The sequence below is a fragment of the Falco peregrinus genome, chromosome 3, assembly GCF_023634155.1.
Source record: "Falco peregrinus isolate bFalPer1 chromosome 3, bFalPer1.pri, whole genome shotgun sequence".
Classification (NCBI taxonomy): Eukaryota; Metazoa; Chordata; class Aves; order Falconiformes; family Falconidae; genus Falco; species Falco peregrinus.
In genome coordinates this window covers 48,257,649-48,274,041 of record NC_073723.1, presented here as the reverse complement: position 1 = coordinate 48,274,041, position 16,393 = coordinate 48,257,649, and the positions used below count along the sequence as shown (strand labels likewise).

Sequence of the window (16,393 nt, the reverse complement as noted above, 5' to 3'; positions counted from 1 at the left end):
GAAATGGGCTGGTTTGCCTCCTGTGAGAAGCACCTGTGCTCACACAGAGGTTACAGCTCTCTGCTCTCTGCCCCAATGGTTAGCAGGCAGAACATTATTGGCAATCAAGGGTAAACATGCCTCATGCTTACACCTTTCTTTAAAGTGACATGAACTCCTATGTGTGACTTGTAACTAATAATGAATCAAGTTTAACCTTTAGATGGGCTTCTGCTTCTCTGATTCATCTGATCTCTAAAGTTATAATTATCCAACTGTATTTTATTTATGTAGCTAGCAGTATTTTACATTTGGGCGCATCGTCTTGTCCCAAACTGTTCAGGTAAGACATGAGATTGCATTGATAACAGCTTCTTCCACACCCTAATGGGACAGGATTTCAATGCAATGGTGTATTATCTAGCATATACAATTAATTTACCTTGCCTGTAGAGCACCTCTGTGAAGCTTTGTTGCAGAAACAATTAGAGTGAAACTTCTGTCTTTGATTTCCATGCATGGATTGCTAGAATCAGACGTCTTCAGAAAATATGCAATTAAATCAGAAATGTTCTTGGAAATTTGGGGATCCAAGGAGTGTGGTCCTCAGAATTCATTCTCAGAGCTCAGTTGGACCTCTGACACACCTTTTGCTTTTCCTCACTGCAGTGAGACTTTAAACTGCAGGCTGGGGAGCGGGGAACCAAAAGGACTGTTTCTGCTCCTGCCTGATCCGTTACCCAGCCACCTACATGATGTCATCTGTGGCTTCTGCTCATTTAAAAGTTTCTTGTGCCTCACGCTCAGCACAGGGAAATTGCCGCTTGGTCTGGATTCGTCTCACCCACCATGCAGCCCAATAGAATTGCACAAGGATAAGCTGTCTGGCAGGAATTTGCAGCTCTCACCAGTGCATGCCTTGATTTAGATGGAGATATGGGTTAACGATCTGATCCAGTATGGCACATCTCCTCCCCGAGTGGTGGCTGAAAAGGCACCGCACTGTATTTCCAATCAGGTATGCCATTCCCCTGATGGCATGTGCAAGTAGGACATGAGAAACATCAATTTTAAATTCAACTTCTTTTAATATTGTTTTGAGTACAGATCTCATAAAACCTTTGCTTTAATTAACTTTTCTTGCACAGAGAATTCATTTTCACTCACTGCCTATGCCACAGGATGCTCCTGACTGTGCATAGAGATGGCATATTTTCTTTCTATTTCTGCCTGAAGGAGAATTAGAATAAGAAGGGAAAGTATTTGGTTGCACTTTTATCCTTTGGAGTACTTTTTCTTGTGTGCACACGTACAACATCTTTTGAGATCATAGCTCTCATATTTCCTAAAGGAAGAGGAAGAAAAAACAGGGCAGCCTTAGAGAAAAACAAAAAATCTTGGAAGAACATAAAAGTCTTGTATTCATTACAGTTTGCCTTGAAGAGTTTATCTGACATTTCTCTGAGACCTGAGTTATCAGAAACAGTAATTTGCTCTGCATTATCTACTACCTCGATTCAAAAGAAGTACTAAAGAGGTGTCATTCGAATTCAGACAGGAAGCCGGATCTCAAGGGAGATGCTCTGCCTCTTATGAAGGCAGCTGGTGTATGGGGAAGAAAGTGGAGAAGCTTCTGGGCTCAGGATCTTTCTGTTATTTATCTTGCAACTGCCCGGTACAAATATACAAAGGCTCTGGTGCCTAGGTGTCAGGGTGTAAGTGTACAGATCAGATTGTGTAGCAGGAGCAGGCAGAGCCAGCAAGGAGATACAGCCAGTCAGACAGGGTAGGGAGAGTGTGTAATGGAGTCGGGGACCATCAGCTGCTGCCTTGCCAGAGCTCAGCTTTTATCTATCACAGGGCAGTGCCCCATGTCCTGGCACTTTCCAGGTCCCACACATCTGAATTTAAGCAGAGGCTGCAAAGAGGACCGTTTCATACTGGCTTTTTCAGACCAACATCAGGTTGCATGAATAACTTGCTCCCTACGTGCCACCTTGCATTGCTGCTGTCTTAGACGGTACACAGCACTGAGCTGAGCTCTTCCTGCAAGCTGTTAGGGTGTGGATGCAGTATTTGGTGTGAATGCTCAGAGAGGCTCAGCTGAAGTGTTCAAAGGAATAACCTCTGCTTCGGCAATGTGGCTTTCCCCTTGTGTCAGGGCAGCAACACTTTTGAATTCTCCATGCCCTTACTGTTTCTGACATTGGAAACACTGGCTGCAAACTTCCAACCAACATGCCTGGGGAAAAAAAATCAAAGAATGCAGGCCAGAATGTTAGCAAACCATCTCTTTTCATGCCATAAACTTCCCTGTGTAAGGATCCTTCCTTCACTTGCCCTCAGATGCCAGCAGAGGTGATGCAATGTCTGGGTTTTTCCATGCGATGTATTGTGGCATCTGTAAGTGTGAAATGAGCAGACCTAACTCCTAAAGGCAGGCAGGCATGGCTTGCTTTCAGGCTGGCCAGGGCAAGTGTCTTTTTGGGATCAGGCATCTAAAAAAAGGTTTCCTTCCATCTTAAAAAAGGCAGTAACTGCACTATCTGAGCCACACTGACCTATCTGGCATTTTGACAGTTTTTCTAACTTAAGACAACATGCCTTGCTAGATATTAACCCATCTCTGTGCTGACAGCAGCTAAAATTGGTGAATTTTTATTAGGATGGTTGTAATGGGGCAGCACTGCTCACTAAACAATGGAGCATTACGTATGTAATGGGGGGGTGGGGGGGGTGGGGGGGGTGGCAAGGCAACAGCCCAGCACACTGTGCAGGATCAAACATTTCCATTCCAGATAGGCTGTTGTAAAGCAAGCAGGAGAAATACACCTTCAGCTTTTCTGCTGAAATATAAAGTAAACCCAGCACACACACAGAGCAATATGGGGTGCCAGGAAGGGAAACTTGGGTCATGGACACAGAAATTACCTAGAGCCAGTCATGTTTTTTTCAATTGATTTATTCATTTATTTCATGCAGCTGCCAACACTTGCTGCACCTCTTAAAATTGACTTTGCCCCACCCCAACAATGGCACATTCATATTGGGGTGAATCACCACCACCTTCTCCCTATGCAGCCTACCTGTGCTCTGCCAAACCTCATCTCCTCTCCCCAGTTGCAAAACTGTAGCTGTTCCCAGCAGCTGGGTATTAAATCTGATTAAATTTGATGGAAGCAGGTCTTCATTCTGTCCCAAAAGAGCCAACACTACAGGCTCATGTGTTTTCCTTTGACTACCTGTCTCCACTGCTGTCTCTTGCCTGGAGTGCTGCCTGGAAGGGTGGAGGGACTGTTGAAAATGGACAGCTTGCCAAAGAAGTAAAGCTTCTGAAGGACAGCCCCAGTGTCAGTCTTTCTCAGGAGTTGCCTCCTCTACAGGTGAAATTGCACCTTTATATTTGAGCATATCTGTTTCCCTCGTTGTCAGACCTGCTATCCTCTGTGTTTCACTCTAGAGCTCGGGAATATTGGTGTTGCAAGTATTTGTTGAGGTGACAGCACTATTCTGGAACCTGAGTGCTTCTGGCTTTATTTGACCCTATGTGAGCACACTGCTAACACGGATGCTGTCTCCTATTTTACACATTGGAAATGGGGCTCAAATCCTCAGAGACGGGCCAATTCCTCATTGATTAAAATATTCCTATAGAATAGTATAGTATAGTTCCTACACTTACTGAAATCTGCATTAAAATTAGGCGCTTGGGCTCCAGAAATCATTATTTGCTTGCTATCCGTGTTTGGCTGCACAGTTTGAAGAGGCGATCTGTTAGAAATCAGCACATCTACAGAAACTACTTGGTTCACTAGCTAATAAAAAATGATTAAGCATGATGACAAAGCCAGCATGAGCGATATCATCTTGACATTTGCAAAGCTCAGGTGGATTGAATAATAAGGTCTGCTATTTGCCTTGCAACAGCAGCTAAAGTAGGTTCCATGCTCCTGTTTATACTGAAGAAACAGGGCATCACGCATGCACATGCATACACATACCTATGCTGCTGTGTAAATAATAAAGTCAGACAGTATCTGGTCCCGCAGCCGTTAATGGTCAGAAGATGTTAAGAGTTAAGAAACTAAAGTAAGACAGATTAATGCATTCCAACAGCTGAGATCTTCTGGCTGCCTTTTTAGGTCATCTCTCTACTCCCTTTGCTCCCTGAAGTGTGTTTTTGGGCAGTCGCGGGTGCTTAGCTGCCCACGTGCCAGGCTCTCCTGGCTCACCCTGCTGCAGAAGCAACAAAAGCCATCCTCCGATTTTAACTGCTTGTCAAGCTGTACATCCACTGGCTTATGAAGAGAGCTTTGCAAATGAGGCACTGGGCATGGAGTAACCAAAGCAACTTGAAAGTGTCGTTTTCAGCACAACTTCAGATCTACGTATTGACCTGGTTGCTGCACCAGAAGGGCAGAATAAATTGCATAGCGTAAGAGTGTCTGTTGCTTCATTTATTATAGCTGCTATGCAGAAAGTTTATTGCCTCCCAGAAATGGTATTTGTGGATACTGTACATATGGCAGAAAAATACCACAGGCTCTTTATATAAACCTTTCTCACCTGTTAGAACAGCAGTCTTCCCTTACAAGGTTTCATCTCTGTGGGGATCTTAAAGGTGGTGGTGGTGGGATGCGCATGAAGACCAGAACTTAGCCACATTAACTCCTCAGCTGTAACTTCTTGTGTCTGTCTCAACACACCTGAGCCAGCCTTGGGCTGATCAAGGTGTTTCAGGGCACTTGAGGCACTACAAACGGGGTGGCTGTGTGAGCCTGGCTGCTGCCCCTTCCCCTGCCTGCTCTGCCGTGCCACACATGCCTGCTGCAGGGCGAACCTCAGCGCTGCATCTGCCGGGGGCTCAGGCTCGCTTCGCCGCCTGCAAAGGCAAAGCTTTACTGTGATTCAAGCCTTGCCTGAATGACCCCGGGTATCAACATGGGGAGCCAGGGGAGTCTTCAGGAAACGATATAGACCAATGCAGTGATGGAGAGAGGAAATGGATAGCAAGCATGGCTGCTAGCTTACTTTTGAGGGGAAATCACAACCCTTGATGTGCTGCTGCCTGACAAGCAAGCCCAACGCAGCATTGACTACTAGATATCTTCCACTACAGTCTACTGGCTTATGGGTTGCTCCAGGCAGGCTGCAAGGGCTGCTGAGATCTTCTCCTGAGGCTGCTCCTCCCAAACAAGCACCCCTGCTGTGGCTCAGCTGGTAACTTTGGTCCTGGAAATGCCATCATTACTGCTATGCTCCTGTGCTGGTGCCAGGTTTTGCAAGGAGAAAAAGGAGTCAGGAAGTTTTGTTTCTATAAATGTGACCCGATTGCCCAGAATAAGGATTCCAAAACTAGTCTGGGGTTTGAGTGTGCTTGTTTCAGCTGCAGGGCTTGGTTTATATTTTCATTAATGCATTCAGAAACTAAGCCAAGTTGCAGTCAGACCTTTTCCTTCAACCTTGTTGTCACAAAGCAGGATCAAGATGCCAAAAATTGTCTGGAACGTAAAAATCTACGGTAATAAACATTAACCAAGCAAGCCTGCAACTGCTGTGCCTGCTAGTTAAGAAAATTAATCCATTTCTGAATAGACAGGACACTTCAAACTTTTTGGTGGAGCTCAGGAGAGTGGTTTTTACATGGTAAGGAGAAATCTCAAGTAAAGTAAAATTAAGGAGTAAAGAAGTGATTGGAGAGCTGGCAGCTCCATCACAGCAGTTGAAATAGGGGCCCAGAAATGTTTCTAGGTACCTTTGGTAGACTTCAAATAAACCAAAAAGAGAACTAACAAATGTACATTGGGGTCTCCATTTCTGTTCCCACTTAATAAATAACTGAAGGAAAGACTGGAGCTGCTCTGAGCAGAGCATACACCTGACCATAAGAAACACCTCTGGAAGAAAAGCAAACCCAAGTCTGGAATATATGAATATCAGTCACAACTGTAATAGGACTCATCCCAAATGATATGCCACAAATTCCCTGTAAAGACGACCCAAAATTGTGAATTCCTATCTTCCTTGATGTTTGGCACGTTCTGTTTCCCATTAAAAGGAATTAGGTAAAAATGGTTCCGTTTCTTGCCTTTTTTTTTTTTTTTTTACTTTTATGATCTTCTCTAAATAATACAATACACCCTCACACCCCGTCTCTTGCTAGAACTTTGGCATCTCATGTTTCCAGATCATGCAGCGGTTTTAGCTAGAAAACAGGAGCCAAAGGTGATCTGAAGAATCATGCTGCGCTCTCTCATTATAGTAACTAGTATGGACAGCAGGGAGTGGTGGGCTTTTTCTCATGTGATGGCTGCAACACAAGGCCTGGTGGAATAGGATCTGCTCTACAACAGCCAACTCAGCTCCGTGGTGGGGAAAAAATATTGGGTCTGCCTTATATATGCAGCCTGATGTTAATTCCAAATGGCATCTTACATTTTTGTAATGTTTCAGACACACACGCAAAAGCAAGAAGTGCGAGCAAACGCTTTTGTTTTTTAAAAAATTCTCCCTACAGTTCAACAGTTTATTACACTTTTGTGACCTATTTTCTAACATGAAGAGATCATTATAACAATTTTTAAATGTTTCAGGAAGCAACATATGGTATGCACTCAGTATATGCTGTGACAAAATTCGAGGCAGTAAGTGGTAAATTTGCAACCATCTGTGCAAAACAAAATTACTCAAACAAAAAAACCAGACAAGCAAATACTGCAAATAACCCATGCTGAGAAAAGTGTCATAGAATCATTTGAGTTGGAAGGGACCTTGAAGATCACCTAGTTCCAACCCCCCTGCCATAAGCAGGGAAACCTCCCACTAGACCAGGTTGCTCAAAGCCCCATCCAGCCTGGCCTTGAACACTTCCAGGCACGGGGCATCCACAGCTGCTCTGGGAAACCTGGCCCAGTGCCTCACCACCCTCATAGTAAAGAATTTCTTCCTGATATCTAGTGTAAATCTACCCTCTTTTACTTTAAAGCCATTCCCCCTTGTCCTATCACTACATGCCATTGTAAAAAGTCCCTCTCCAGCTTTCTTGTAGAACCCTTTTTAGGCGCTGGAAGGCTGCTGTAACATCTCCCCAGAGCCTTCTCTTCTCCCGGCTGAACCCCAAGTTTCTCAGCCTGTCCTCACAGGGCAGCTGCTTCAGCCCTCTGACCATCTTTGTGATTTGTGTTGAGACTACCATTCATTTTGGCTAGTTCTGAATCCAAAAAAAAAAAAAAATATATATATATATACAAAAATGCATTAGCATCACTGACCCGTTTTGTAGAAACACAGTATCTTTGTCACTGGCAAGGACCTTCACAGACATGAAGTGAATAGAACTAAGAAAGTGACATCATATTGCCTTGTGAAGTTTCAGCAGACATGTTTTGGAGGATTATCTTGCTTAACATATATTTTCTGTGCTACTACACTCAAGTAGCAATTCCAGGCACTTCCATGTTTACTTTTGGTACCGTAATTTTTTTGGTGCAAATATAACACAAAAAAAAGCAGTCTAGCCTCTATGACAGGCTTAATAAGGATTAAGCACTGTAGAGCTAGCACACTGTCACCATAGCTCTATCTTTCTTTACGGAGTAATAGGATGGAGCAACTTACCGGTATACTTTTACAGCAAACCCAAGACCAGATGAATCACACAATTGTGTTGACAATGCTGATTAACTGCTCTACCTTGTATTTGCAGTGATTAACTTCACATGGAAGTATCCTAATAATAGATGTTCAGACTGAGCTCTGCTGTTACACAAGAGGACAGTAAATTGGCCAGTAGGAGTTTTGGGTCTTGCCGAGAGATAATGACAAATACCTGTTAGTACAGCAGTCAGTCTGTTTCTACCTCCGAACAACCTAAAAATGCATATCCTGGTTATGCTGTTTGTATAGAGAAAACTGGAGCATCTTCAGCATATCCAAAGGCCAACCAGGCAATCAGCGGTCTAGTCTGCTGTTGCTAAACTTTCCTTTAAATACTTCTGCCTGACCCACAGTAAACCAAAGCAGCTGAAAGGAAAGAGCCTGGTCTATAACCTTACTTGCGAGAGTCTGCAGGTCTGCTCCCTTTTTCAACAAAATGAAGTAGGTAACTCGCACCCCAAATATTTAACAATAAACCTTACCAGTCAGTATTTATGACATATTGTGGAATCTTATTGCAGTGCCTGCGAAGGCCTCCTGCAGCACTGATTACAACTATGAAAAGTCACTTGATTATGTGACTTTTATCTTTTACTCCACTGTTGTCTAAATTATTTTTCCTTTAATTCATTCCTTTGGGGGCTTTGATCCTTCCACCCCTATTCAGACACTCAGCAATAAGAGCTTCTCGAGGGTACTACGTGCTGTTCAAAACCACTGAAGGTTCAGCAGGGCAGGCCATGTATAATTTCATTTAGTTCACACACAATGCAAAACTTCAGAAGCCTATTCCAGTTGTCAATTTTATTCAAATTCATTTTATCAAAAAAAAAAAAAAAAGGTCTTTTATACATTTTTTATATATAGTAATAAATATGAAAGGCCTATACAAATATGAACACTTAAAGAGTACCAATACTGCCCTTCATTTTTTTATACTCATCTTTCAATACTTACAGGGACAAAACTGCATCAAACAGCCAACATTATTAAAATAAATTTTACAAAATCTCAGATCGCACTTGTCTGTTGTTGTCTAACAGAGCCTTTTAGACTGAGTTTTCTTTTACATATATGCAACCTCAACACAAAATATGTTCAGCTGCCTTTGAGAATTTCATTATATAAAGTAATACACATTTTCCTCAAGATGGCCAGTAAAAACAAAGTCATACTTAAGTTATACTCTGATGCTGGAATTTGGCATTATCACTTTTAATGACATACTGTGTTAACACAATATTTTTAAAAACGTTCTGATAAATTAAAAGAATACAATTGTGCCTTCAAATAAAACCCAAGTCATTTAAAGAACTTCAGAATGGTCATTTGCTTTTACATAACATAATTCTTCCTCAAGCTTTAAAAAATTTAATTCAACATCACATAAAATCCTTTTGATATAAAGTAACATCATGAAGTAAGCAAGCTTTTTGCAAACCATAATTTATAGACTCCTTCCCATAAAGTGGTATTTTTCTAACACAGGGCATCATCCACATGCACTTATATAGTTTCACTAGTATAAAGCAAAGCACGTGCTTAAATAGTGGGAGGAATGGATACTAAACTGAATACAAGTGAACTTTCAAAAGTTGGCAGGGGGGCTGTTGTTTTTGTTTTTTCTTTTAAGGAAAGGTCAAACCCCAACAATATTGAAAGGAGACAATGTAATATGGCAAAAAACTCTTTTGTCTTAAGGAATTTGTCCTCATCCCAAAACTGAAGAGTACCCAGATGTTAACTTAAGAACTGGAGATTAAACTTGCTGGTAATCAGACAGAATATTTCAAATATTTCCTGTTTGGACAATAAAAGCATAGGCTTTAGTTCAGAAAAAGTATAATTTACTGTAAGTGCACAAAAGCTCAAGCCTGCAATTCTTTCCTGTTCATTCAATTGTTTTCACTTAAGAAAAATATATAGGATTTGCCTCTCAACCCTGATTTAATAACTTATGTGAATATCTGTGTTTAAAGAATATGCATGTTTAACAGTTTATATATATATAACAGTTTGCATATACTAGACTCAAAGGGTATTTGGGAACGTATATCCTGTTTTTCAAAAGAACTACTACTCTTAAAAGGAATTTTGTGCTAATTCTTTCTTTCCTTCAAAAGAAAGCTTTATAAGCTCATGTTACTAAACAGTAGTCTCATTTCCATTTCTTAAAGTTTAAATGCTTGGCTCATACTTCCAAAGGAGAATTTGCAGATTCACTGAGAAGTATACAGGACAGCTCTCTACCCAAGGCCCGATATCCAATGTGGCTCGGCTTGGAACAGCACCTGTGCTGTAGGGTTCTCGTTCACTGCATCGGAGTGGTTTCCAGTAACAAATTTATTTGGTTCACTGCAGTTCTCTAATCCACTCTCACCCCTCCAAACTCTTTCTGAGCTCACCCAGTAAAACTAAACACTTTCCACCATAGGTTTTGTGGTTCTACAGACCATAGAAAGTTGACTGTTTTCCAACAGCACTAGAGTGACAACCTGAAGAAAGATTTTATAAATGCTGTATGGCATTAATCTGGCCTGCGAAACCTAGTTACAGTGATTATGATCAAGACAGTAAGACTCTAGCTCTTCAGCAGGTCTAACATTCAGGTTAAAGAGCAACCTGGAGGGAGGGAGTAGGGGAACGACACACAAAAAAAAACAAAACAAAACAAAAAGAGGACAAGAGACCACATACATAAAGAGTCACAGCGCTGCCATTAAAAAAAAACCAAAACACACACACACACAACCACCAACCACTTTCAAGGTAGGAATGCATTTATCACAAACTAAACTTTGCTCCATTATAAATGATTTGCAGTTTGGGTTCCTGAGCTTGATACTGGATAGGAGGAAGGGGAAGGGAGTGTCTTGTATCTTCAATTATACAGCAGTATCATTAGGGCAGAATTTAAAACCTATTATTAGAAGAATGAATAAGTTACAAATATAACTAAGAATATTATACCTAAATAGTATTTTATTCAGAAGACCTTAATCTTCTTTCTTTTGTGTTTGAAATCGTTCCATTAAAGCCCTAAATATATTTCCTGGTATTTTCTGATGTTTTTCTATTAGAGCTTGGAGTGCTGCTTTTGTCTGTAAGGAAAGAGAAAAGTTTTTTGTCAGATTAAGTCATCTTTATATTGTTCATACATTAACACAATTTCTAAGCTCTTTTTTTATCCTGTCAAATGTCACAAACTACTGCAAGTTCCAAACACTATTTTTCCATATTTAAGCCCACAAGATGTGTTTGCGGAATCACTGCCAAGAAACAGACCAACAAACCATCTTTTATCCCTGGTAGCTGTGCTTACAAGCTCTATTAGTGATACGCAATAGTAAAATGACAATGGAGTAAATTAATGAAGAGACCTAGATCTATAAAACATGTCAGCACCTGTGTGCTGTACTACAACTCAGGCACTTCTGCCTATGCCCAGGTTTGCATCTGTAACACTTCCAGTATGCAAGAACATTGCTTCTACACCTGCTTATTAGCAGCACAGGAAACACAATTTGTGTCTCAGCACATTTGGCTTCTACAAAGTAGCTATCCCTGCACCCAAGTCCTCTGAAGGAACTGGTCCTGTAAAGCATATGCTTAAACCACACCTACAATAACTGCATGTGACAGCAGTGTTTACTTTCAGTCCAAAACATAGCAGGCCAAGAAGGTAATAGCAGCTATTCTAATTAGATAAAAGCTCTACGGGGAACATTCAAAACCAGGGCAACATCCAAAAGCTATGGTGAGTACATGCTGTAACCTTCCTAATCTGCCTAGAGAAGCACAGACTACTGAATTCTTAAGGCTAGAGACAGAACAGAGAACTATTTGTCTTTGTAAACCAGTGGTCAGCAAGGAGAAAACTGATTCTTGGTACAAGCTCCCACTGTTTTTATGAAGTATATGATCAATTGTTAAGTCCTAGGCAAAGGTTCCTGCCCACATCTCTTTATAGATCAGGTCCTAAGTGTCTCTACAGATCTAAAATTTCCATTAGGTCAAAAATTGGTGCTTAATTTTCTTCGACACATAATGGGAAAATGCATACTGTGCCATAGCCTGAAACATGAGATACAAGTTCAAAATCACTAACCAGAAGCCTAAGGGATTCACAATCTAGGTGCCTTATCTAGCAGAATTTGCACTTAAGTCAGAAACAAGCGAGGGTTGGCATAAAGGTAAAGATGCCAAATCATGTTTTAAAGTCGTTTAAGCATACATTCTCTCCTGAAAGCAAACAGTTCTGAAGTCCTGTCATACTGAACTCCCAGAAGAAACAATCAGTTTTCCATAACCAGGGCATAAAATAATGGAGATAAACATTTTAAGATGTCATTTTGCAGAGATCTAATCACAGAGTAATCAGATGAGGTGAGACACCTGCATGGTCAAGAAGAAAAATCTCTTTCTCTCAAAGTTTTCTGAATGCTAAAAGTTACCATCTGTGGACCTTTAAAAAATGGCCATTTCAGCCCCCTCCGTCTGACTGCTCCATCACTTAACTGTTCTAAGTCTGTGCACTGTGAAATCTATTAATAAACTGAATGAACATGAGAACCTGACAATCTTTTCTATAAGCCACCTAAATCTGAACTAGGGGAATGTTCAAAAGTTAATTTTGTTGGGTGAGAAGTTGGAGGAAATAGAAATGGAAACACACTATACAGCGAAATGGTTTACCTTAATTTTTTTATTGTATTGAATTTCAACAGTTTATGAACACAGGTTTGCTCTATTTGACAGACTTCAGCAGTATGTTTCTGAAAAGGCCAAGAATCAGAACATTTTCTCTGGGTGAAGTACTTAAGTCTTTATCAACTCAGAGCAGTCTTATCTGACTGAACTTCTCCAGTCCCTAAAGTTGTTTCTTGAAGCAAATATAGGGTGCAGTATTGACTTTAAAAGGCCTAGAACATCTGCAAGGCGTGGTAATAAAGATAGCATTTAAGAAGGGCGTTCAGAGTTAGGCTAGTCCAAAGCTTACCATGATTCCACCAACTTCTGTAACTAGCTCCAAGGCAGAAATTACTTGACAAGAATATTCCAGTGTTTTCTGTCACAACAGTCAATATTTTAAATATGTATATGCATATCTATCTTACCTTTGCAGTGAGTTCTTCAGCAGTTATATTTGGTTCATACGGAATGGGCTCTCCAATAAATGTACGAAGCTTGACTGGAAATCCACCGTACAGAGGAACTATTGGCAATCTAATACGTTCATATAGTGACCTAAGTATTTCTAATGTGAAAAGATTTAGGGGAAAGGAGGAAAGCAGGAGAAGGAAAAGGAAGGGTGAGGAGGAGAGGGGGAAAAAAAAAAAAAAAAAAAAGAGGAGAGACACTGATTATTCTGTAAAGTTTTTTTCCCCAGTATATCTTAAAACTGAAACTGGCTTGTCAAGTAATCCAGCCCCTGACCCAGATTCTCAAAGAGTGTGTCATCTCAAGTGCTAGTCTACCCTTGACTTTCATTTCCTAAAAGCTGTGTTAATGCTAACATCAGACTTGTTTCCACCCTAACTTGGTGTGAAATCTCTCCTCCAAAGACTAGCTGCAAAGAGAAGGAAGAAGAGGAAAAAAATCCAGGAGCTACCTCTCTGGAGAAGGGAATGCTACACAATACAGGTTACAGTCCAGCTAATTTTACAGGTTAGCATAAAAAAAACAGTATTGGAAGACTGTTCTGTTCAGTCCCACTGAGGTCTACAGGATCTAAAACAGTCTTATCTGCCTAGCCTAAAGGCCGGTCATGCTAAAACATTGGATTGCTCTTTCAGATCACAGACCGGTTGCAGTGAAACAACATGAAAAGAGAGAAAAAACAGGTATTTTGATCAGCTGTAAGAGGACACATTATCTTCCCCACATGCCACCTTCTAAGAATCTAGCCCAAATACACTCAGAACAGATTCCTTGCAGAATGGGTACTAATATTTTGTGTCTCAATTTTAGACAAGGAATTCCATTAACTGAAATGTTGGCATAAGAAAATCCTTACTGTCCAAGATGTGGAATTTTCTATACATGACCTATAAGAATAAAGAATATTCCAAACCCACTGAAACTAGAGTAACACCTCCAGTGATCAACAGAACTCAATTCCTGTAGCACCTCTGCTAGAATACAAGTAGCATGAACGATATGGGCTTCAATTTCTGCTTGGTTGAGAAGATCCTCCTGAACACAGCGACAATTAATTGCTGTATATTTTTGTATAACTTGACGAATGTGTGAATTATTCTGCACGTCTACATCTGATGCCTTGGCTTTTAATTAGAGGAGGACAGAAGTGCTTTGCCCTGCAGTCCTCTGATGCAGATGATGCCATACTTGAGGCAGAACATGTGGTGGGGAGGAGACTGTTCAGGCCCTTTCTGCTAGATGGAAAATATAAAAAACCAGGGGGTTAACACTAGCAGATCAGCAGAGATGTGGGCATCTAAACATCCCGCAAGTGGACCCTTCATATACCCATCTATTTGTGTGCTAGCTAGAAGACCCATAGAGATGAGAAAAGAGAGCAGGCAAATGACGGGGTTTATAAGGACCTGTGGTTTAGTGCTGAATACTAAACCAACTACAGATAAAATATATTTCAAACCATCTGAAGTTTAAGTGCAGGTAGAGGTGTAAGCACAGAGCTTTAGGAGGACATTTAAAGAAATTATGTGTCAGTCGCAAAACCCTATTTGCTTTGCTTCTTAACAGACAGCAGAAAACCTGGAGTTGAGGAAAAAAGTGCTGTAAATCTATTTGCCTTTTTCTGGCTTTTTTTTTTCCCTCTCTTCTACTGCTTCTGTGAAAGGCACACTTATGTGGAGGGTAACTTAGATAAGCCAATACCACATCTAATGCTGACATTAAACCTTAATAACATCTCTGAACTCTACGGGACAGCGAACCTCCAGAAACAAGGCTGTGTCAAATCTCAGATTTATATGGGGATTATTTCTACAGAGATAGGCTAAACATATATGGAAAAATAAACTACAGAAAAATAGAAAATATCTTACTTATTCCTCCTAATGTCCTAACGCCTTCTCGAACATTTTGTGTAAACATAGGAATGATGGGCTAGGAGGGAAAAAACATAATTAAGAATTTAATGAAGATACCACTATCTAAAAATTTCTACCTCAAACCCAACAAGCAAATCAATTTCAGAAGTGCTTCTCAGACAAGAACATACAGAGAGCAAAACAAGTATTCTTTAGTTCTTCCGCAATCTTCTGCCGTGAGGTTTCCCGCTCGAGAATACCATGAGATTTCAGTGAGTTACTGTTTCAGCAAGTCCATTTTCTCAAAGCAGTCCAAGATTTCAGAACCTGTGGAGCATTTAGGCCTCCCCTTGTCTAGCAGTGTTTGCACAGTTGTGACTTAAGTGGTTAAAACTCTTACCTAATTTTTAGCTATGCTCACAGGGAAGAATTCACAGGATTGGGATTCTAAACTTGCCTGATTCATCTCTGCTATGTTAATTGTATTGCTTCACACATCATGTGTCATATTCCATACATGTCCACGGTTTATTTCTGCTGATGAATATTTGGAATGGTTGCATATTTCAAGTTTTTATTGCTGTTTTTGAACTTGCAATTTAAGATTTACAAGAACCGGGAGGGGGCTGACTACTACCTGAAATTTTTTTATCATCTTATAGTATGCACTCACTGTGTATAGCATCATCAGAAATACAGAACTGTTTATGGGATTTTCAAACATTCAGATTCTTTCAAACTTTTTTTTAAAAAAGCATGGAGATGAGCTAGTAAGTGAAACTTTTAAAACAGGTTGGGTTGTTTGGTTTTGGGGTTGTTTGTTGGGTTTTTGTTGGGGTTTTTTTTTTGGGGGGGGGGGGGGGGGCGGGGTGGTCTCTAAATAAACCAATATAACTGTAGAGAATAGAAAGAAGTGCAGTTACCTAAACCGAATGGTAACAAACTTCTTTATGCTAGAACCATCTTATTTGGAACATCCTACTTTTGACATAGAGGTAGAGATTTTTGTATGTACCAAGTTGGTTTATATGACAAAAATTTTGGCAAACAAATCACTGAAAAGAGACAACTCCAAGCTGAAGGTCCCAGTTTTAAGACACATTTTTCTGATGTTTTAATTTCCATGAGGAGTTATGTTCATGATTAAAGGTGAATTAAAGTTCATCTTCAATCTAAATATTTTCCCCACTTTCAGCCTGCCTCCAACACTATTCCTATTCTACTGCAACTCTCAGGTGTTTTTTAGGGGGAGATAAAGCTGCAAGACCTTTGCGAGTGCATAAAGGGAACTGAACACACATTCAGTAAAATAACTAGTACAACCATAGTTGAATCCCAAGGATGGTCTTTCGTGTGGTATTATAATACATTAGTAAAATGTAAATCTGTTGAAAATAGCCTGTTTGAACAATGTTATTTTTCTCCTGAGAAAAGTGACACACACTTAAAATTGGGTCTTAAAAGTATTCTATTTCTGTGTAAAATCCAGAAATTTTATCTTTGACAGTACCTAACTATAAAACCCTTGGTGTGAGACTTCCTTTCAGATTAGATATATGCAGACCTACAGACATATGCACACATCTTTCAAGTACCAATATAGAATGAGAAGGACTCTGAAACGCTTATTAAAATAGGTATAATTCAACTATTCATACACTTATGTGCCTTTCACAACTGGTCCCATATGAATAAGTATCTGCCTGCTGATCAAGTGCAATGCTACATATTAGAATTGAAGA

General features: G+C 40.3%; 1 protein-coding gene across 5 annotated transcripts in view; it reads right to left on the bottom strand.

Moving 5' to 3' along the window:
• Positions 1 to 1,172: 1,172 nt before the first annotated feature.
• Positions 1,173 to 16,393, bottom strand: part of LOC101913562 (transmembrane protein 68) — a 28,623-nt gene continuing 13,402 nt past the window's right edge. For 3 of the 5 annotated variants that reach the window (XM_055799567.1, XM_055799563.1, XM_005240761.4), the window contains 3 exons: positions 14,667 to 14,727; positions 12,753 to 12,892; positions 8,421 to 10,736 (listed from right to left, as the gene is read on the bottom strand). In XM_055799567.1, the coding sequence (XP_055655542.1) occupies positions 10,632 to 10,736; positions 12,753 to 12,892; positions 14,667 to 14,727 (306 nt within the window). In that variant the 3' untranslated portion in view covers positions 8,421 to 10,631. Of the gene's footprint in view, positions 1,325 to 8,420; positions 10,737 to 12,752; positions 12,893 to 14,666; positions 14,728 to 16,393 lie in introns of those variants that run through there. The other 2 variants (XM_055799565.1, XM_055799566.1) reach the window with 2 other exon arrangements.